Source organism: Panthera tigris, chromosome A2, assembly GCF_018350195.1.
Source record: "Panthera tigris isolate Pti1 chromosome A2, P.tigris_Pti1_mat1.1, whole genome shotgun sequence".
NCBI lineage: Eukaryota > Metazoa > Chordata > Mammalia > Carnivora > Felidae > Panthera > Panthera tigris.
In genome coordinates, this window is record NC_056661.1 from 76,766,585 (window position 1) to 76,788,748 (window position 22,164).

Below are 22,164 nucleotides of genomic sequence, written 5' to 3' on the forward strand. Positions count from 1 at the left end.
AAAAGAAAAAAAATGGGACCTTGACCTTTGACCATATACAAAAATTAATTCAAAATGAATTAAAGTCCTAAATGTAAAACCTAAATAAAACCCCTGAAAGAAAACATAGGGGGGAAGCTTCGTAAAATTGGATTTGGCAATGATTTTGTGCATAAGACACCCAAATCACAGGCAGCAAAAGCAAAAATAGACCAGTGGGACTATATCACACTTCAAAACTTGTGTGACAAAGGAAACAATCAACAGAGTGAAAATGCAACATCCAGAATAGGAGAAAATACTTGTAAGCCATATATCAGATAAGGGATTTATGTCCAGAACATATAAAGTATTCCCACAACTGCACAACAACAAAACTCTGTTTAAAAAATGTGTGAGGGACTTGAATAGACATTCTCCAAAGATTGCATACAAATAGCCAACAAGCATATAAAAAGATGTTCTGCATCACTGATCATCAGGAAATGCAAATCAAAATAATGAGATATCATATTGTACTCATTAGAAAACAGTATTAATGAGGATGTGGAGAAACTGGAACCCCTGTGCACCATTGATGGAAATGTAAAATGGTACAGCTGCTGAGAAAAATAGTACGGAAAGTTCCTCAGAAATTTAAAAATAGAATTACCATATGATCTAGCAATCTGACTTCTGAAAATGTATATCCAGAAAAACTGAAAACAGGATCTTGAAGAGGTATCTGCTCACCTGTGTTCATTGCAGCCTTATTCATAATAGCCAAGTGATAGAAGCAATCTTAGTGTCCATCCACGGATGAATAAAGAGAATCTCTGTCACACACACACACACTCACACACTCACACGAATATTATTCAGCCTTAAAAAAGAAGGAAGCCCTGTCACATGCTACAACATGGATAAAACTTGAGGACATTATATAAATAAAACAATCATAAAAGACCCATGATTCCACTTAATATGAGGTATACTAAAGTAGTTACATGCTTAGAAAATTAAAGTCGATTGTTGGTTGCTAGGGGCTGGGGGTAGAGAGGAAAGGGGAATTCAACCGGTATAGCATTTCAGTTTGGCAAGATGAAAAAGTGCTAGATGCAGTTATTACTGCTCTACACTTAAAAACAGTTAAGAGTAAATCTGTCTTTTACCACAATTTTATGTATTGTTTTCTATGAATTTTTAAAAAAATAAGGACTGGGTATTAAGTATTTTAACAAATTAAAGGGTATTAATTGCCTTGAATTCACTTAGCTAAATTATTCTGTAGATTTCCTTATTAGAGACATTGAGCTATTAATAGATTTCCTAATATTAAATGATGCATTGCAGACCTCAATCCACTTATTTAGATAATTCAAATAATTGTTTTAATAATCTATTGAAATCAATTTGCTTTCATATCTGAGAATTTCATATTTGTATTTAAAAAAAATTTTTTTAATGTTTATTTGAGAGAGAGGCAGAGTATGAGTAAGGGAGGAGCAGAGAGAGAGGGAGACACAGAATCCAAAGGAGGCTCCTGGCTCTGAGCTGTCAGCACAGAGCCCAAAACGGGGCTCGAACTCATAAACTGTGAGATCATGACCTGAGCCGAAGTCGGATGCTTAACTGACTGACCCACCCAGGCACCCCTTGTATTTGTATTCTTAAGTAAGATTGACCTAAATTTTCTTTCCTAGGGGTACGTATATGTGTGTAGAAGTAGATCTATAATCATCAGGTTTTCTTTAGAGGAAAAGCTTTCAGTTTTTCACCATTTTGCTATTCTGTCTGGGCTTTTCATATATGGCCTTTATTATGTTGAGGTAATTTTCTGTTCCTAGGTTTTTTAGTGATTTTTATCATGAAAGGCTATTGAATTTTGTCACATGTTTTAGTGTGCATCAGTTGAGATGATCACATGCCTATGTCCTTCATTCTGTTTATGTCTTGTGTTATAAAAGTTTTTTTATATAAAAACATTTACTTTAAAGTGCATAATATATGATACACATACATAATATGCATATTACATAAAATCTTAGGAATCTGAATATATTTTCTGGTCATTATGTAAGAAATGAACAATTAGTTGGTTTGCTTTTTTTATGATACACAGTACACAGTTGAATTCAAAGCAAATTCACATTAAAAAAGAAACCAATGTTGAACACCAAAATGTATGTAGATACAAAAGTGAGAAATCGGTACTTTTCATTTGGTAACTTTTTTTAAGTTTATATCTTTGCAAACTGGAATTGTATTTGTTGCAAGTACAAAACTAAAATAGAATTAAAGAGTTTTCTCATTTTGTAGGACATATTTGAATATTAGGTATATTTTATTTTTGTTATTAGGGCTAACCATATGAATTGCATTTTTGTACTTCGGAATTAGAATATTGGCAACTTGATATCATACACCACACCTATAGAAATACCTTAAAAGTACTTGGCGAAATTTCTAGAAGTGTGATCTGTTTTAAGAGTATTAAAGTACTTTGTCTCATTTTAACAAATTATACTTGAACTAATGTTTCTCTTTTTAGTAATTACTTTCTAAAACATTTATTCGAAGTTGAGTGAAGTATTGTGCGGAGTAGTAGTAATTCCTGTGACTTAAAAAAACTTCTTTAACTATCTATCTATACTTTAGGCAGTACTCTCTTGTAATTGGTGAATCCTTTTCTGGGGTGGGGGGCCATTCCTGGTCTAAGCTTGCTTTCTTCATCATTTTGTTATGGTCACACAGTTGTCTTCTATATCTATAAGGAGGATGGTAATATAATTGTAATAATAAATAACTAAATTCATTGTGGGCTTATTATATGTCAGGGACTGTCCAAACACTTTACTTTTATAAACTTTTTTAACCCTTATTATAATAATACTGCAATGAAATGTAGGTACTGTTGTCATCACCGTTTGGCAGCAGATAGAAGGAGGCTCAGAATGATGAAACTTGCCCAGGCTCATATAGCCAGTAAGTAGCAGAGAAGGATGATGGCTCACTACTTGAACATGAGACATGATTTGCGTCAGATATATGTTCCTGTTTAGTTACCTACTAATGCCATTGTTTGATAGTTAGATGGTTTAGAAAATTCCACTTAAATACATTTGGAATAAAAAATACATTTGGAATAAATGTTTAATGTCATATCTTCTTATCCATTACAATATTTTTTAAGTTTATTTATTTTGAGAGACAGAGAGAGCAGAGGAGGGGCAGAGAGAGAGGGAGAGAGAGAATCCCAGGCAGGCTCCATGCTGTCAGCACAGAGCCCCCTGTGGGGCTCGAACTCACGGACCGTGAGATCATGGCCTGAGTGAAACCAAGAGTCAGATGCTTAACTGACTGAACCACCCAGGCCCTGCTCCATTACAATTTTTAATAATTAATGAATACATCCCTTTTTTTGGGTCACAGGATGGACAATCTGAAATTTTGTACACTTTTTGGAATTCAGTTACTCAAGCACTTTCTTCTCAGTTTCGCGTGGCAACAGATTGTAAGTATGCTATTTATTGTACAATTTCATTTCAGCATTTTCCACTTCAAAATTTAATGTCTAGAAGTTTTGCTTTATTGGCTTATAAAACACATGTTTGTAAAACTCATTGACTAATTGTCATTTCTTATGCTAGCCATATATTCAGATTTATAAGCAATAAGTTAATTTCTTAATATTTTTTATAATTAGTATGTGGATTAAAATTCTCCAGAAGAATGAGTGAATTCTCCATAATTCAAACAAAGAGGAACTCTGAAGTTTTCCCGTGTAAAGGGTATAAAGCAATTAATGTTGAAGAATTTATTTGATGCTTATAGAATTATTTTCTAACTAAAAGATACCAAAATGCTAAGACTTCATAGTTATTTTATTATTAAAAATGAGGATTTGATGAGTGAACAGATGAAATACCTTCATCATGAATTTAAAGTTGGTTATTCAAACATGATCCCCAAAATTTGTTTGTTTGTTTGTTTGTTTATTTATTTATTTATATTTTTTGATCATGAAATAATGGCACTGCCTAATCACTGAATGTAAAAAGGGTTTTGGAGTTTCTGTGTAAATTTTTATTTACAAATGTTATGAAAGTACCTAGTAGATGTTAACATTGTTTAGTCACCGGCAAGCCAGAGTTGAATAAACCACACTACTTTGCTTCTCTACTTCTGTTTCTGAGGAACTATGCGGCAAGGCAGTCACCACAGGGGAGGTCTTCATTCGTGTGTGCCCAAATAGAACTTACGCAAAGTGTGTATTTAGGACTGATTGACTCCCTTTACTTTTACAAATTACACTATTCAGAGAATGCTGTGTGTCTCCCTGTGTTAGGTATCTATTTCGGTCAACTTTTTTGAGATATAACTTATATACAGTAAAAGTCACCAATTGTAAGAAAATTCTATGCATTTTGACAGTCGTTTCTATCCTTTTACCCACCACGACAATTAAGATACGAAACACTCCATCACCCCACAAGTTTCCCTCATGTACTTTTGTAATCACCTAACTCCCACCTCTTGGCTCCTGGCAACTGATGATCAGCTGTCTGTCAGTAAAAGCTTTTCCTAGACTTTTGTAAAACTAGTATCATATAGGCTATGTTCTTTCATATCAGCATAATTATTGTAAGATTCATCCATGTTGTTGTACATATCAATAGTCCCTTTTATTGCTAATTAATATTACAGTATATATATTATAGAACCATTTGTTTATCCATTCCCCAATTGGGAGACAACTAGATTGTTGCAGTTTGGGGTTATTATGAATAAAGCTACTGCTATTGTTCACGTAGAAAGTTTTTGTAGACCTATGTCTTCATTCTTGGGTAAATATATGAGTGTAATTGTCTGATCATTTTATAAGTATATGTTTAACTTTGTAAATGACTGCTAAGCTATTTTCCAGTATGGATGTACCATTTTACATTCCCATCAACAATGTTTGGTAATTCCAGTTGCTCTATATCCTTATCAATCCATGATATTATCAGTCATTTTTTATATTGGTCATCCTTGTGAATGCATAGTGGATTTTCATTGTGGTTTTAACTTCCACTAGCTTAAAGACTTAATGATGACCATATTTTCACATGCTCATTAGGTATCTGTATAGCTTCTTTGCTTACGTGTCTGTCAAAATTATTGGCTTTTAAAAAAATTGTTGGATTTTTATTTTTTAGTTATTGCTTATTCTCTTATTAAGTGTTAAGAGAGCTTTATATATTCTAGATTCAAAGTCCTTTCTCAGATGTATGTTTTGCAAATATATTTCCTTTGTGATTTGCCTTTTCATTTTCTTAACAGTGTCTTCCACATGATAAAAGTTAATTTTGATAAAGTCCAACTTATCCATTTTTCTTTCATAATTTCTGGGGTTTTTGTTTTGTTTTGTTTTATTTCTTGACTTAAGAAATCTTTGTCTAACCCAAGACCAGAAATACTTGCCCCTGTATTTTTGTCTGGAAGGTTTACTAAGTTCTTTTGAAGTTAACTTTTTGCATATGGTATGAGATAAGGGTAAAGGGTATTTCTTTGAATATAGATCGGGAAGATCATATTCTGCCTACTGACTGACCTGGCACTCTTGCAGAAAAATCACGTGGTTATATATGTGTAAGACTATTTCTGGAGTCTGTTTTTTCCTTTTTTTTTTTTTTTTTTTTTTTGGTATATCTGTGTAATCACTAATGTGTAATTTTTTCTATTTTATCTAATTTATCAAAGTAATTTTTGTTACTCTAGGCCCTTTGCATTTTTATATATATTTCAGAATCAAGCTGTTGTTCCTATAAAAATGTTTCCTGAGATTTTGAGTAGGATTACATAATGAATCTACAGATCATTTTGTGATGAGTTCATGTCTTTTGATCCATGAGTGTGATCTATCTTCCTACTGATCTAGGTCTTTTATATTTTCTCTTTATCAATGCTATATAGTTTTTAGTGTGCTTGTCTAGCACATCTTTTCTTAAACGTATTACTATTTCATACATTTTGATGCTATTGTAAATTGTGTTTTTAAAAGCTTACTTTCAACTGTTCATTATTAGAATATAGAAATACAATTTGATAAAAATAAGTGTAAGTATTTGGGTGTGTTTAATATTGATCCTTAGTTTTCTTAATGTCTTTTTCTAGTGTGGGTATCAGGGTAATGCTAACCTCAGAGAATAAATTAAGAAGTATTTCATCCTCTTGAGTTTTCTCAAGCAGTTTATGTAAAATTGGCATTATTTCTTCTTTAAATGTTTGGTAGAATTTACCAAGGAAGTCATCTGGGTCTGGAATTTTCTTTGTAGGAAGGTTTTAAGTACAAATTCAACTTCTTTCTTAGATAAGGGATTATTCCATTTATTTCTTCTTGGGTAAGCTTTGGTAGTTTATGTCTTTTCAGAGAACTTTTCCAGTTCATTGAAATTTTCTAATTTATTGGCATAAAGTTGCATATAATGCTTCTTTATTACCCTTTGAATGTATGTGCAATCTGATGTGATGTTCAATACCTCATCCCTGATACCATTAGTTTCTTCTTTTTTTCCTAATAATTACATCTAGAGGTTTATTGATTTTATTTATCTTCTCAGAAACCAACATTCGGTTTCATTGATTTTTCTGTTTTCTATTTTCACTTTCACTGATTTCTGCTCTTGTTTTTACTATTTATATTGGCTTTGCTTTGGATTTGATTTTCTCATTTTCTTGTTTATTAAGGTTAAGTTTAGATTATTGATTCAAACCTTCCTTTTCTAATTTGAGTGTTTATGCTGCATATTTCTCCATAAGCAGTATTTTAGCTGCCTGCCACCTTATTATCTTTCCAAACACAGAACAGTTAAGAATAGTGAAGAAGCATCTATATATCTATACCTTTGATTCAGTAATTGTTAACAGTTTACCCACTAAATGAGCATTTTGAGGCTGACATGTTTGTTTGAATTTTAAAATTTATGAATTATTTTAGGAGGTGGTTTTTTCAAATAATCAGATGTATTATTATGTAAATGTAGCCTTTCAATAGTTTCTCATACCATGTATGAAAGTAGTGGGTTTTTATGAAAACAATTATCACCATGAAGTTTTCTTTAATATTTAACTTTTCACATTATAAACTGCTTATGTTTAATGGAATACATTTACTAATATAGCAGTAAGAAAATGCAAAGGTATAAACACACCTACAAAAAAGGTAAGCATAATTACAAAATTCATGAAAACCTCAGTTTTTAGGTAAAATCAAAGAAAAAATGTAAAAAGCTGTTGCAAGGTATGTTTTTTGGCATTTATTAAAAGTGTACTTAGTCACCTAAAAATGTTTTGAAGTCTTAGAGTTGTTATAGTCAGCATTTTATTTCTGTAGTGCATAAATTCAGTTTCTATTTTGAATATTTCTTCTCTCAGTGACTGGAATTTATCAAAGAAAATAGCCTTTAGCATACTTGGACAGATTTCAAACCTTCAACCAATTGCACCTTCCAGTATTGTTTATTATTGGTTGATTTAGCGTATTTTTGGTAGAAATGGTGTAAACTTTATTCCGATAAATCACATTAGATATTAAGAGTAGAGGCTGAGCTACAAAGGAAATGTTCTTATCTGTTAATTCATTCATCTCTGTTGCTTCTGGATCTGATTGAATTTTCTTGTGGATAGTTTTTTCCTACTTTTCTGCATATTATGTAGTATTTGATTGGGTTCCAGATACGAATTTTACATTGTTTGGTACTGGATACTTTGTCTTCCTTAAATATTCTTGTTCTTAGATATCGTCAAGTTAGTTAGAAACAATTTGGTTTTTTTGAATCTTGCTTTTAAGATTTATTAGAAAAACCTGAGCAGTGTTTAATCTAGTCCTAATTATTTTCCACTACTGAGGTAATACTTTTCTTAGTACTCTACCTACTCTGAATTACAAGGTTTTCCAGACTGGCTGTCAAGAACAGGCATTCTTCCCAGTCTTGTGTGAGTAACAGGTATATTCTTTCTAATCCTGCATGGTTTCTTCCCCCCAGACTCTGGAACTTTTCTCACACACATATGCTGAGTAGTGTTTTGCTGAGTACTCAGCATGGGCCATTTGCAGATCTCTGTAGTTAATCTTTTTGTGCACCTGTCTTCTCTCTGGTATTCTGTCCCATGAATTCTAGTTGCTTTAGTTTTCCTGGTCTTGGGGAAGGCAGGGGTAGAGGAGTCTCTTTCCCTTTCTGGTGCCATAGTCTAGAAGCCCCTGGTAGGAAATAAGCTGTTGTTGCCAAAGTGATAGGTTCTTTCCCTACTCAGTACCTTTTGCCAAATAGCCAAATAACAAAACAGTATTTGATGGCAAGCACATAATTTATTCAGTGGCCAGAGAATGGAGAAGGGGGGCTCATGCTCTAAAGGCACCTTTTCCCCAGTTTGGTCTCAAGGTCAGGGTTTTACGGAGTTAGGGTAATTAAGGGGCTGGTAAAGTTGACAGAGGGGTTTTTCCTGGGAAGGGAGAGGAGCCTTCGGAATCAAGAGTACCACCTCTTTTCTTCCCCTAACTGGAAAAAAAAAAAAGAACACCAGGGGCTTGTAATGCTTAGTTAAGGGCAATGAGAAAGCAGATGACCAAAGAGAAGTAAATGACAGAACCATTAAACACACACATAACATATAATATTTTGAAATCTACTTTTAATCACTGCTCTCAGAACTAGATGAGGTACTTCTATTTCTGGTCAAGGTAGAGTAACCGTGACCAGAATTAACTTCCTGTCTGAAACCACCAAGAAAACAACAGACAAAATATATGAAATAGTGGTTTTTAAAACACCATGCGTTAAAAGACATCATGCAAGGGGCGCCTGGGTGGCTCAGTCGGTTGAGCGGCCGACTTCAGCTCAGGTCACGATCTCGCGCTCCGTGAGTTCGAGCCCCGCGTCGGGCTCTGGGCTGATGGCTCGGAGCCTGGAGCCTGCTTCCGATTCTGTGTCTCCCTCTCTCTCTGCCCCTCCCCCGTTCATGCTCTGTCTCTCTCTGTCTCAAAAATAAATAAACGTTAAAAAAAAAAAATTAAAAAAAAAAAAAGTAAGCAGTGATCTACCCTCTTAATTACCAAATCCAGGAGACGTGTTTTCAGTTCTCACATTATGAGACCTATCTAGCTTGTGCAGTCGAAGGAGCTACTGAAAGGAAGTATAGTATTTTTAGGCAGAAAAGTCCATTAATACTTCACATTCAGAATAGTTTGTTACTTCTGATAGCATTATTCCTTTAATAACTTCCTTTGGGAGAACTCAAAAGTTGTTTGTAAAGCACCTTCCATTTATATAGCACATACAGTCCCTAAAGTGCACTGTAGTACTTCTTAACATTACAGACAGGCAGTATTAAGGAATGCAACCATCTGCAGAGTTGAAGCTTATACACAATGTAACAGATTGTCTAAGTAAGTAATATTTTGGCAGAAAATATCTAAAGGGAAATTTTCCTAGTTAGCAACATGTTCTTTCTGATTTATAAATGTTGTTCATGCTTAGTAAGAAGTTATAGGTATAATAAAATATAATCCAAGATAGTGAATTTACTTTATTAAAAAGGAAAGGGGCTTGAACTTGTCACCTTGAAAATTCAAAATAGCTTCTGTAGGAAATCTGCTGCCTTAATTATCTATGGGTGAAAGTTATTTCCAAAATAACTTCTAAACTTTATGTCTGTTACTTTTCCGTTGTAGTTTCTAGGTAATAGTTGTTCACCAACCTGTTGGGTTATGATATATATGTTTTTTTTAAGTCTCAGTAGAAACAAGCAAAATAAACATTACCATTTTAAACTCTTTGAAATTAAAACATAATTCTTCTTTGTTATCTGATGATTTTCCCAGAATGTCTCATTTCCCTTTGCTTTATTTTTCTTCATAGTTCTTATCCCTTGCTAATATACACATATTATTTATTTATCATGTCTGGATCTCCTTCCCCCCATTAGAATGTAATCTCCATAAGATGCAAAATACTGTTTTGATCATGGCAGTATTTTCAATGGCCAAAAAAGTACCTGGCACACAGTAGGACATCAGTAAATCCTTGTTGACTGGAAGGAAGACAGGAAAAGAGGAAGGAATCAAGGAAGAATAAATGCCAGTGTCCTCTTTAAAAAGCTTAAGAACGTAACAAAAACTATTTTTTGAAATATGTTTGAAATATTCTGGCAAGTGACTCTTTTTAAAAACATTTAAACCCTTTGTGCAGTATTATTCCCTCAAAACTCTTAAGCAACTCAGGGAGATGATTCATACAATTAAGGGAGCTACATGGTATGTATCTGTAGTGCTTTGGAAAACAAAGTGTGAGTAAGAGTAACACTGAGGAGATATCTATATTTTAAGATTTAGAAGCTTGAATACTGGAAATGTATGCTAAAATTCATTTTCTTCACCTTTTTAAAAATACAGTGATAAATCAGGAATCTAGATGTCCTGAGAAATAGGGAGATAAGCGACCTGTATGAATTATGAGTACTTTTCTTTATTGTAGATTTTTTAAATGTTAGAATGATGTGAATATTAAATGAGATCTTTATTGTGATAGATTTCTTAAAAGTTAATGTATAACTTTATACACACACACACACACACACACACACACACTGAGGAGATACATCTCACACCCTCATGTAAAGTACCTTGTAGAATAAAAAAATTTTGTTTTAATGTTTATTTATTTTTGAGAGAGAGAGTATGAGTGGGAGAGGGGCAGAAAGAGAGAGAGAGAGATACACAGAATCAGAAGCAGGATCCAGTCTCTGAGCTGTCAGTACAGAGCCCGACACAGGGCTTGAACCCATGAACTGTGAGATGATGACCTGAGCCGAAGTTGGACATATATCCAACTGCGCCACCCGGGTGCCCCAGTACCTTGTAGGATTTTGAGCCCTACAACTGAAGCATGCTTTCAGTGTAGAGTTCTAATGAGCTAATACAAGGGACCATCCTAAACACCCTGTGTTTAGTACATAAAGACGAAAACTTGGAGTTTGCCCAAAAAGAGGAATAGTTCATTGTTGAGAGTTTGAGAGGAGGAAGTTCTGAAAGTTTATATAACCTGGAGGGAGGTGAATCTTAGCCATCAAATAAGTTTTTGGAGACTTCCTTTGCAAGGACAAGTTTGATCATGTAATTCTCTAATAAAAAATCTTTTATTGGTATATATATATCAAATCATTATATTGTATACCTTGAACTAACACAATGTTGTAAGTCAGTTACATCTCAAACTGAAAAAAAATAAATTTAAGAAGATTACAAAATTTTCATTGGTTCCCGTTATTTTTTTAAAAAAATCGTTTATCATATAACACTCATAAAGAAAAAGTGTGAGTATCATAATTGTACACCTAAATGAATTTTTCATATCTTAATATAGCTATGTAACCAAGAACAGCATCCAGATCAAGAAACAGGGTATTACCTAAACCACAAGGTCCCCTCAACGTCTCCTAGTTTCTGCCTGCCCTTCTCCTAACAGTATTCATTTCTAATGACATAGATTTTTTAAGAATTATTATTTTATACAGATAAAATTAGCTGGTTTGTATTCTAGTGTTTGCTGTCTGATGTCTCTTGCTCAGCATGTTGCTAAGGTCCTCTATCTTGTTGCATGCACCCGTAGGTTGTTCTCAATGTCTTCAAATGTTCCATTCTGTGAATATATTATAAAATATTTATCCACCATATTATTGGTGGGCATTTGGGTGGTTTCCCATTTTTGAGCTATTTTAAGTAATGCTACTATTACAATGCTGTCCTTTTTTTTATTGGGAATAAACCTGGGAACGGAAAATAGGTGGAGTAGACAGAATAACAGGCCTCATAGAGATTTGCATGTTTTATCTTACATGGCAAAAGAGATTTTGCAGATGTGATTTAAGAATCTTGAGTTGGAAAGACTGTCCTGGATCATCCAGGTGGGCCCACGATATTCACAGAGGCTCAAAAGGGTAGGGCGGGGGGGCGGGGAGGGGGGTGGGCAGGAGAGTCAGAGGAGGAGGTGTGATCATTGGAACAGAAGTCAAAGTGACACAACTGGGGACCTCAGGCCAAGCAGTACAGGCAGGTGGGAAAGTCCGGGAAAAACAACTTTAGAACAGTCAGAAGGAACATAGTCAGAAGGAACAGTCAGAAGGTGCTAGAGAACTTGATTTTGGCTTAGACCAAATTTGTACTTCTGACCTCCAGGTCTGCAGGATAATACATTTATGTTGTTTTAAGCCCCCAAATTTGTGTTAATATGTTACAACAGCTATGGAAACGAATACGGGACATAATAGAATTTACACATGGTCAGCTTTAAGAGTTACTGCCAAAGAGTTTTCAAATGTTGTACCAAATTAACCTCTCACTGGCAACACTTCCGTGCTTCTGCTTTTCCCCATATCCTTGACGTTTGAATTGTCTGGTTTTTTTTTTTCCCCTTTAACCATTCTGGTGGACATTTAGTCAAATCATGTTGCAGTTTTAATTTTATTTCTTTAGTGATAAATGATACTCATTTTTTCCATGTATTTATATGCCTTGTAGATATGCTCTTTTGCAAAGCTTCTATTCATTTCTATAGAATTCTTTCGTACTGATTCACAAGATTTTATTTACATATTCTGAATTATTTTTATTAGTTTCTTTTCTCCCCCTTTGGCAGTCTAGTTGCACATATGTAGGCTAATCATTTCAATTCATTCTAGGATTGGGTTGGATTGGGGTAATTGCAGTTTTAATAATACTCAGTCTGTCCCTAATTCTTCCTTTTTCTTGAGCTTGCTTCTCCCAGGCTTTTAATTGAGAGGTTAGAGGCTCTTTGTCTCCTCAGCCCTGAAATATTGAGTCTGATCTAGCACTGCCATTTGGATGTTTCCAGACAAATCTCTAACCTTTCACCTCATGAAACTTCAGAATCTGGTGAATGTCTTCCTGGGAAGGAAGAACTACCTATGTGGCGTGTTCTCTCCCCTCAGCTGGTCTTGGTTTCCTATGGTATGTTTCCACAAATATGAAGGATATTTTACCTCTACTCTCTGAAGTTTTAGACCGAGTTCCTCAGCTCCCCTTGCAACTCCATAACTCAGTAAATTTTCTGTGGGACACTAGGGTTGAGGGTCCTTAAGTTTCAAAATTTTTACTCCAGTCCCATGAACCACTAAAAACTCTGCTAGTTTGTTCTCCAGCAGAGCTTCTCTGCTTGGGCCAGGCTTGAGTTTATTAAAATATATATGGCTTCTTTAATGGAACCTTGGTGTGCCTCCACTCTTCTTTCCCCTTTACTCCCAGGGTACCTTCCCAACATGACTTTTCTGGTCCCTTCTTATCTCTTCACTCATTTTTTTTTTCCTTTCTAATATTTTATCTCTGTACTGGAGCTTTAATTTGTGAAGGAATCACCCTCTTTCTTCTCAGTATTTACAAATACCTGAAACACATGTGTATATCCTTCCCTTCACCTGGATAACTCACATTCATCGTTCCAATCTCAGTTTAGAGATGAAGTGTTCCCTGATGTCTCCCTCCCCATACACTTGTTCAGATATGAGTATGACACCCTCTGTCTGCTCCTGTAAAGCACTTTTTAGGTCCCCTTTAGTACTTATCCCGCTGTATTATAATGGCTCACCTCCTTGTTTGTCAGTATCTTCCACCAGGCTCTAGAAAAAGCTTATCTGTGTACCTCTGTTCCATATTACATTCCTGTCACAGAGCACAGTGCTCATTACATAATTGCCATTCTGTTGAAATGGATGCCCAAAGTGTTAAATTAATATTTAAATGCATTGAGAGATAGGAGGAAATGTGAAGACAAAAACTAAAAATAAAAGTACCTTTTATTAAAAAAAACAGTAAGTGCTTAAAAGTTAAATGAGATCCAAATATCAAGTACTTTTAGAAAACAAACAACAATATGTATGTATGAGAAACAGGGACCTGAGAGGATGACATAAAAATGTTGGGATGATTATCATAGAATATCAAATTAACTTTTACTTTTTTCCTTATACCTTATATATTTGGTCCTTTGCAACAAGCGTATCATCAGTTATAAAATAGGAAGCAGTTTTCATTGAGGTAAGAGGAGGAAAAAAACATGACACTAAGATATTTAATTAAATCCTCCATAAGGATTTGTTGGTTGGATAAATGTGACCCACTAGTTACCGAAATGAATCAAGTGCTCAGAATTGAAGGGTAGAGTGAGATAAAAGGAGCTCAGAGAAAAAAAATCCCCAGTTTACCTCACATATCTGGGTAAATTCCAAATGGATCAAAGAATTAAATATAAAATGTGAAATCACTCAAGGGATGGAAGAAAACATAAGTGAGTAAGCTAGGAATAGGGAAAGCTTCTAACTGAACATTCAGAAGCAATTATGAAATGATTGAAAGTTTGATTATATTAAAGTTTTTACATGACGGAAAAAACCTTACACAAAATAAAAAGATGACAAACTTGAGAAACATTTTATAACTTACAAAAAAATATAATATAAAATAATATATGTATGATATATAGTAATATAAAAAGCTGCTAAAATGAGAAGTCAGAGGCCAATAACCCTCAAGAAAAAAAAAAAACGTAGATACCTCTTATTTGGAAAAGATGCTCAGTGTCCCCTATGAATTGAGAAATGCAAAGTGAAAGTACATAGAGATGCCATTTCTCATCTGTCAAATTAGTAAAAAGTCAAAAAAGTTTAAAATCACATTCTGTTGACAAGACTGTGGGGCAACAGTCACTCCTCACACAGTGTGACTTCAAATACAAACCTTATGGAGGAGAGTTCGTGAGTGTCTAACAACAGATAAACCTTTGCTTTTTAACCCCGCAGTTCTACTTCTAAGGACCTATTCCATAGATGAACTAGCAAAACTATGAAAAGATGTTCACAGGACTGTTCATTGAATCATTATTTGGAATAGAACAAAACTGGAATAGCCCAAATGTTCCTCACAAGGGGATTAAACAAAGTGTGGTGCATCCATAGATTGGAATGCCATGTAGCTTTTGAAAAAGGAAGAGGAAGAGGCAAAAAAAAAAAAAAAAAAAAAAAAAAAAGACTGAAGAATATCTCCAAGATATATTAAGTTAAAAAAAAGTGAAAAGATACGTGTGCAGTGTGCTATTGTTTACCTAAGAAAGGGAGTGGTGTAAATATACCGTTTTGCTTATTTTTTAAGAAATGGAAGGATAAGTCATAAAATCCAGAAAAATGATTACCAGTAGTAGGGGAGGGGATGTGTGAAGAATGCATTGGAGAGACCAAGGATAAAAGCTAGACTTCTTTGAATATACTTGGTTGTGTAGATTTAACTTTGAAGTCATATGAATATTTTATGTAGTTCTAAAATGGAATGAAAGTGAAAGGAGAAATTACTAAAAATCAAAAGTAAAATGGAAAATCTTAATGCAAATGTTTGTCCAGGACATGGAGAGGCACTCTTTCTTTTGACTTTTTACTTTACTCTTTTGACAGCTTTGTAGTAATTTGTTTTTTAGCCTTATTGGGATATATTTAAAGGACAGCAAGAACGTCCCCCCAAAACCCATGAACTCTTTTCAGTAATCATGTTACTGATAGTTTATTAATGATTAATTATTAATCATGGTTACTGATGGTATTATTACCATTATTCTCAGACTGTTGTGTGTGCTCAGTGGAATGGATACTTGGTTGCTGTGAAGAAAGCTGAAAACTGGAAACGTTTATAGGGAAATGGAGGATAAGAAGTTGAAAGGAGTTTTTTTTCTTTTTGGTGACCTTTATTTTTTTCTGTGAGATAATGGGGGCAGTCATCTTCATATTGTAAGTGGATTCAAGATTAGCTAGTTAGGTTGGAGGAGAATATGTATGCTTTATATTCCTGCTAAAAGGGATGGTTGGGGGATAGAACGCATACCCCGTTGATAGATTCTATAACTTTGTGTTGCTGTTATTATGTAAAAAAAACAAAACCAAAAGCAAACAACTAAGAAACCTCCTAGGGACCATAGCCAGATATAGCCAGACAATTATTCTACCCTAATTATATGGATATATAGTTTGCACAAGGGGATAACCTCAGGTGGTTGTTTTTGTTTTTTTAAGTCTCATTCTCCAAAACTTAAATGTTTTAGGCTTTGGTCAGATTTTCCATCCAAAGCTTGCATTTTAATCTCAAAGAGAGTTTCTCTGAGTTTTATAAAAGTCTGAATAGGAGAGAATATTTACAAATGATATATCTAGTAAGGGGTTACTATCCAATATTTAAAAAGAACTCATACAACTCAGCACCAAAAAACAAACAAAAAAAACCCAAACCAAAAACAAATAATCTGATTAAACATGGGCAGAGGACCTGGATAGACATTTTTCCATAGAAGACATACCAACAGGTACATGAAAAGATGCTCAGCATCACTAATCATCAGGGAAATGCACTGATGCATTTCCACAGTGAGCTATCACCTCACATCTGTCAGAATGGCTAGAATCAAAAAGGCAAGAAATAACAAGTGATTAGGATGTGGAGAAAAAGGAACCTTTGTAACACTGTTGGGAATGTAAATTGGTGCAGCCACTGTGGAAAATCTTAGGTTCCTCAAAAAAACTAAAAATAGAACTGTCATATGATCTGGCAATTCTACTTCTGGGTATTTATCTAGGATTTTTAAAGATATCTTTTGGTTACTAATTTCTAATCTAGAACATACTTTGTATAACTGGAAACTTTTTACATTTATTCAGACTCTTTTATGGCATCAGATATTGTTGACTTGGTAAATGACTGACGTGCACGGCATAATGTGTGCTTTGCTCTTTTGGGTGAGGTATTCTATAAGTGTCAACTAAGTAAACTTTGGATGTTTGAGTTTTCTGTATGCTTATTGATTTTCTGGGTACTTGGTTTTTTCAATTCTTCAGAGAGAAGAAATTGAAATCTTCAATTATAATTGTTGATTGGTCTGTTTTCTTATAGATTAGATTTCAAAATATATGCTTCATATATCAAATGCAGTAAACAGTTTAGGAGGAAAATTATTCTTTAAATAATTTTTACTAGCATTAATTAAAATTACTTCTTAAGTAAATTTTACTAGCCTTATTTTGAAAAGCCTCATTAGAATATATCTTTGGTTTGTCCTATGGTATAGGCTGTTTGTAGCATTACTATATACAAAAGAAAATTTATTTGCTACATTTTATTGTTTATCTTATCCATGTTCTTGTTTTGCTTGGCAGCGTCTATGTTTTTGAAACAGGCATTTGAAGGAGAATACCCTAAATTGTTACGTCTTTATAATGACTTATGGAAGCGTCTCCAACAATACAGCCAAAATATTCAAGGAAAGTTTAATGCAGGTGGAACTGCAGACGTCTGCGTTGACCTACAACACATTGGAGATGATGCACAAGACATATTCATAGCAAAGAAGCCAAATTATGAGTACGTTTATTTGATCAAACCTATTTGTTGTCATGATAAGGATTTTATCTACTGTTTTTATTATAAACTAGAAATTGAGGATGTGCTAATCTTCTAAATATTTGTAATGATCATTATTTATATGTATACCTTAGAAGACTTTGCAACTCTTCAGTGAGAAGTCAGGCTTCATCCTTAATTGAGCAGCCTGGTTCCTAACTGGAATCTGATGTAAAGTATAGCACCCAGTAGGGTAGGTAGAAGCTAGGAGACGAGCAGATGTGGTCACTGTCTTTTAAATGATAATATACCTCTAATTGCATCAGATAGTATCATTATTGATGCACCAGTGGCATCAACATGATCTAAAAGGAACTGGTATGTTCAGGAGGGAAATAAATCGTATGCTGAGATAGCTTCTCAGTCTGGTAAGAAAAAACTGAGTATAGTCACATTTACACTTGAAATCTCTTAGCTCCACTCATAAAGTACAGTATATTTAGGCACCATATTTAGGCATCATATTTAGGCACCACTTTGGAAAACAGTATACCATCTCAGTAAGTTTAAACCAGCCAGATTTTCTCCTAAATTGAATTATATTGTTTTCAGATTTCTATTTGAACGGCAAACTGGCTTGTACATTTTCTTCAAACACTACAATCATTTATTTTGACAAGACTGATCAGGTAACAGCAAATTCTTATCACCCACCTTGTAAAAAAAAAAGTTGGGTAGATTTAAATGTTTCTCTTTCAATTTTTATTTTTCTAAATACTTAAATTGTGTCCACTGTAGTAAGAAGTTCTGACTGAGGAAATATAGGATGTAGAAGTTTTCATTAACAAGACAAATGGCAGGACTCTAGGCTGGAAAGATAGAATGAGACTATACTCTTTTCTTCAGTAATTCATTTATGCTAAACATGGAGACTAGATAAGAACTAAAGGAAGAGGAGACAAGAAAACTGACCTCATATCTGTTGATCTACAAAGATATAAAATAAGTTTTTTTAAGTATAAAAAATAGAATATATAGTATTATGCTATTTTTGTCTTAGTTTTATTTTTAAGTCTTTATTCGTGTACCAAAAAAGACCTGAAAGTATATACAACAAATGGTGATAGTGGTTTATCTCCTGGAGGTAGAATTTTTGTTTTGTATTTTGTGCTTTTCTTTAAAATTAAAAAGGGATGGAAGTAAGGCTGTAAATTCAAAGGAGAGAAAAAAATCAGAGAGGAAAAACATTCTGTGTTTTGACTAATGGGGTCGCACTGTCACCCTTTGGAGGTCAAATTCAATAAAGTAGTTGGTGCAGGGGAGGAGGTATCCATATACTAAAAAGCCAAAAAATCATGAGGGTAGTAAGGAAACAGATACATTGGGTTATAAATATTCTTTTGAGAAGTAAGGTAGAGAAGAAAACATGAATTTGACCATGTTAACTGAGCTAAAGGAAAGTTCTTGTCTTTTGTTTTTAATGATAGAGGGAGTGTTGGCAGTGTTTCTAAATAGAAGTAGCCAGTGGAGAGGGAAAGAGATAGGAGATGCAAGAATGGAGAGAGGTAATGAATGGGACAGGGGCCTAAAAAATTAGAGTAAGGACACAAATAGCCAGGTTAGCATTTTTATCATTCACTATTCATGCTCAATTTTGGGTAGTGGTAATTTGCTGTGAAGAAAATAGAATAAGATGATGCGATAGAGTGCCATATATAGGGTGATCAGGGACGAGCTCTATGAGTAGGTGACATTTGACCTGAGATCTGCATCATGTGAAGGAATCAGCCATGGAAGATTTGGAGTAAGATATTTGCAGGCAGAGAGAACAGCAAATTTAGAGTCCTTGAGAATCAAGGTGGAGAGATTGAGGAGTAGAAAGCTAGAATACAGTGAGCAAGAAGGAGAGGGGTACAACATGGGGTTAGAGAGGAAGGGAAGTGTAAGACCATGTAGGACCACAGGCTATGGTATGGATTCAAATACAGTGGAAATCATTGCTTTTAAAAGAGGAATAATGTGAATTGATAAACCTTTTAAAATTACCACTCTGGCTTCTATGTGGACAGCTTGGAGGGGAGGTGTTACCACAGAGAAGGAAAAGTAGAAAATGGGAGCTATTTTGTTTGACTGGACAAGGAATGATAATGGCTTGGATTAGGATGAGAGGAAGAGATGGAGAGAATTGGTCAGATTGATTCAAGATATTCGAGGGCAGGCCAATAGAACTTGCTGGTAGATTGGATCTGAGAAGAAAAGAAGAATCAAGGATACTTGGATAAGTAAGTCTGAAGTGATAAAGTTGTTAGGAGTTGTTAAAAAGGTAGCTGAATGTGAATCATATTTGGGAGTCATCATTTTGTAGATTTTTAAGATCAAGGGATTAGAGGAGATTCTATAGGAAAAGATGTATATAAAGAGAAAAAAGAACCCTGGCCCAAGATAGGCACTCCAGAGTTGAGCAGAAGAGTGGCAACCTGCAAAGGGGACACTAAGAGAAAAATGGTGAGATGACAGGAACCCCAAGGAATGAGTTCATTTAAGTTGGAGGAGGACTTGTTCACTGTGTCACACGCTATTGAGAAGTTGACCTCTTGATATGGCAAAGTAAGGCTGTTTGAGGTCTAGGTATGGAATGGTGGGTACAAAAGTATTGTTAGAATGGGTGAAAGACAAAATGGGAGAAGATTGACTTCTGGGGCGACAGCACCATCTACTCCACTGACCTACCCCCGGTGAAACTGGTGAAAACTGCAAACAGTTTTTTTTGTTTTTTTGTTTTTTTTTAATTCTCTGGAAAGGGTACTAAAGAAAAATCAACTACTCAAGAAAATCTATGGGAGTACCTGGGTGGCTTAGTTGGTTAAGTGTCCCACTCTTGATTTTGGCTCAGGTTGCGATCTCACATTTGCAGGTTTGAGCCCCACGTTGGGCTCTGTTCTCAGTGCAGAGCCTGCTTATGATTCTCTCTTTCTCCCTCTCTGCCTCCCCTTCCCCCCCAAAATTCTGTGAACATTCAGTGAGAATTTTGTAAGAGCGTGTGATGTTTGAAACAAGAATGTTTCCTCCCTTCATCCTCCCTCCTCCCTGCTCAGCAAGGCATAGACTCCTCTCCAGACTGCAGCAGCCAAGAGCAAAGGGCTCCCTCTCCCCACAGCTTCAACAGGAGAGCTTTATTCCTGGGAGGGGCAGAACCTCAGTGTTTCTCATTCTTCCCTCAGCTCTCTGTAGCTGAGGCTAAGTCTCAAGCAGATGAGATCAGTAGGTGGGTGCTTCCTTATAGTGAACTACCCTCACTGAAGGAGTGCAGTCTCTATCTTGTTGGACTCCCTGAAAATACTGGGGCCCCAATAAATCTTCCCCTGGCTTTTAAAATAGTGGTTCCATGTCAGGAAAGGCAAACTGAGAGGCCCTCAGGCTGCTGCCCACTTACCCCTAACCCCTGCCAAGTTCCTCCAGTGAGGTGTCACTTAGAAGCTCACCATTTTCTCCATCTCTAGCTCCAGAACTCTGGCACAAAAATTCTCCTGGGGGAAGAAACAAGCAGCTAAAAAGCTAGCTCCTAATCTCCTTCCAAAGTAACTGACATTATTTGCAACTTGAGGACATTTTCAAAAACAGTGGGGGTTGTGGTGAGGGGCAGGGGGAGGATATTCATGGCTCTAATGAAGATGCAGATTATACTATAGGCCAGCTAGCTCATAAGAGAGATCTGTGGAATAAGAAAACTGGAAAGAGCTCTTGGAGGTCAGATTATCAAACATGACCTCAGAAATTATTCTATCAAAGGAGCTACGATTAGATGGGATTCGTTTGGAAAGGAGTTTATGGTCCACAGCATTGTTAAAAACAGTAGAGCAATCTGTGGCCACTGAGTGTGGTCAGGGAAAGAGAGGAAACAGAACTCTGTTAAGACCACTGTTACCCCTGGGTGACTATGCGCATCCTCAAAGCTCTGCCCCTCTGTGGTGCAACATCAAAGGTTTTGCACTGTAAGGGAGAAAGAAACTTCACAAAAATAATCCAGCCAGTCACTAAACATGCAAATAACAATAACAAGCCTCAGAGGTGTAGCGATCTAGTACCCAGAGTTGCAATAATATATTATCAGAAATGTGCAGTTTGTAACAAAAATTATGAGGCATACAAAGGAACATAACAGCGTGACCCAGAGACTGGCTGTGAGAGTGACCAAACATTAGATTTAATATAATAAGACTTCACATAAGCCATAGAAAATTGTTGACAGAACTAAAGGAAAATATGATTAAGTAAAGGACTATATGATGGCAATGTTGCCATAGAGAATAGAGAATATCCATAAAAAGATGAAAATTATAAAAAAAATCAAAAAGAAGGGCTGGAATTGAATAATTTAGTAATTGAAATTTAAAAAATCACTAGAGGGATTCAACAATAGATTTGAATTGACATTAAAAAGAACTAGCCAGGGGGTGACTGGGTGGCTCAGTTGGGTAAGCATCTGATTCTTGACTTCAGCTCAGGTCATGATCTCACACTCATGAGATCAAGCCCCATGTGGGGTTCTGCACTGCTTGGGATTCTCTCTCTCTCCCTTTCTCTCTCGGCCTCTCCACCTCTGAAAGAAAGGAAGGAAGGAAGGAAGGAAGGAAGGAAGGAAGGAAGGAAGGAAGGAAGGAAGGAAAGGAAGGGGAAGAAAGAAAGAGAAAGAAAGAAAGAAAAGAAAGAAAGAAAGAAAGAAAGAAAGAAAGAAAGAAAGAAAGAAAGGAGGGAGGGAGGGAGGGAGGAGGGAGGAA

The 22,164-nt window shown here is 35.2% G+C and overlaps 1 protein-coding gene across 1 annotated transcript in view; it reads left to right on the plus strand.

Annotated features, from left to right (window-relative positions):
• COG5 (component of oligomeric golgi complex 5) overlaps positions 1-22,164 on the plus strand; it is a 312,502-nt gene that overhangs the window by 222,713 nt on the left and 67,625 nt on the right. The window contains exons 11-12 of the mRNA XM_007083949.3: positions 3,391-3,472; positions 17,203-17,407. Of these exons, the coding sequence (XP_007084011.2) occupies positions 3,391-3,472; positions 17,203-17,407 (287 nt within the window). The remainder of the gene's footprint in view (positions 1-3,390; positions 3,473-17,202; positions 17,408-22,164) is intronic.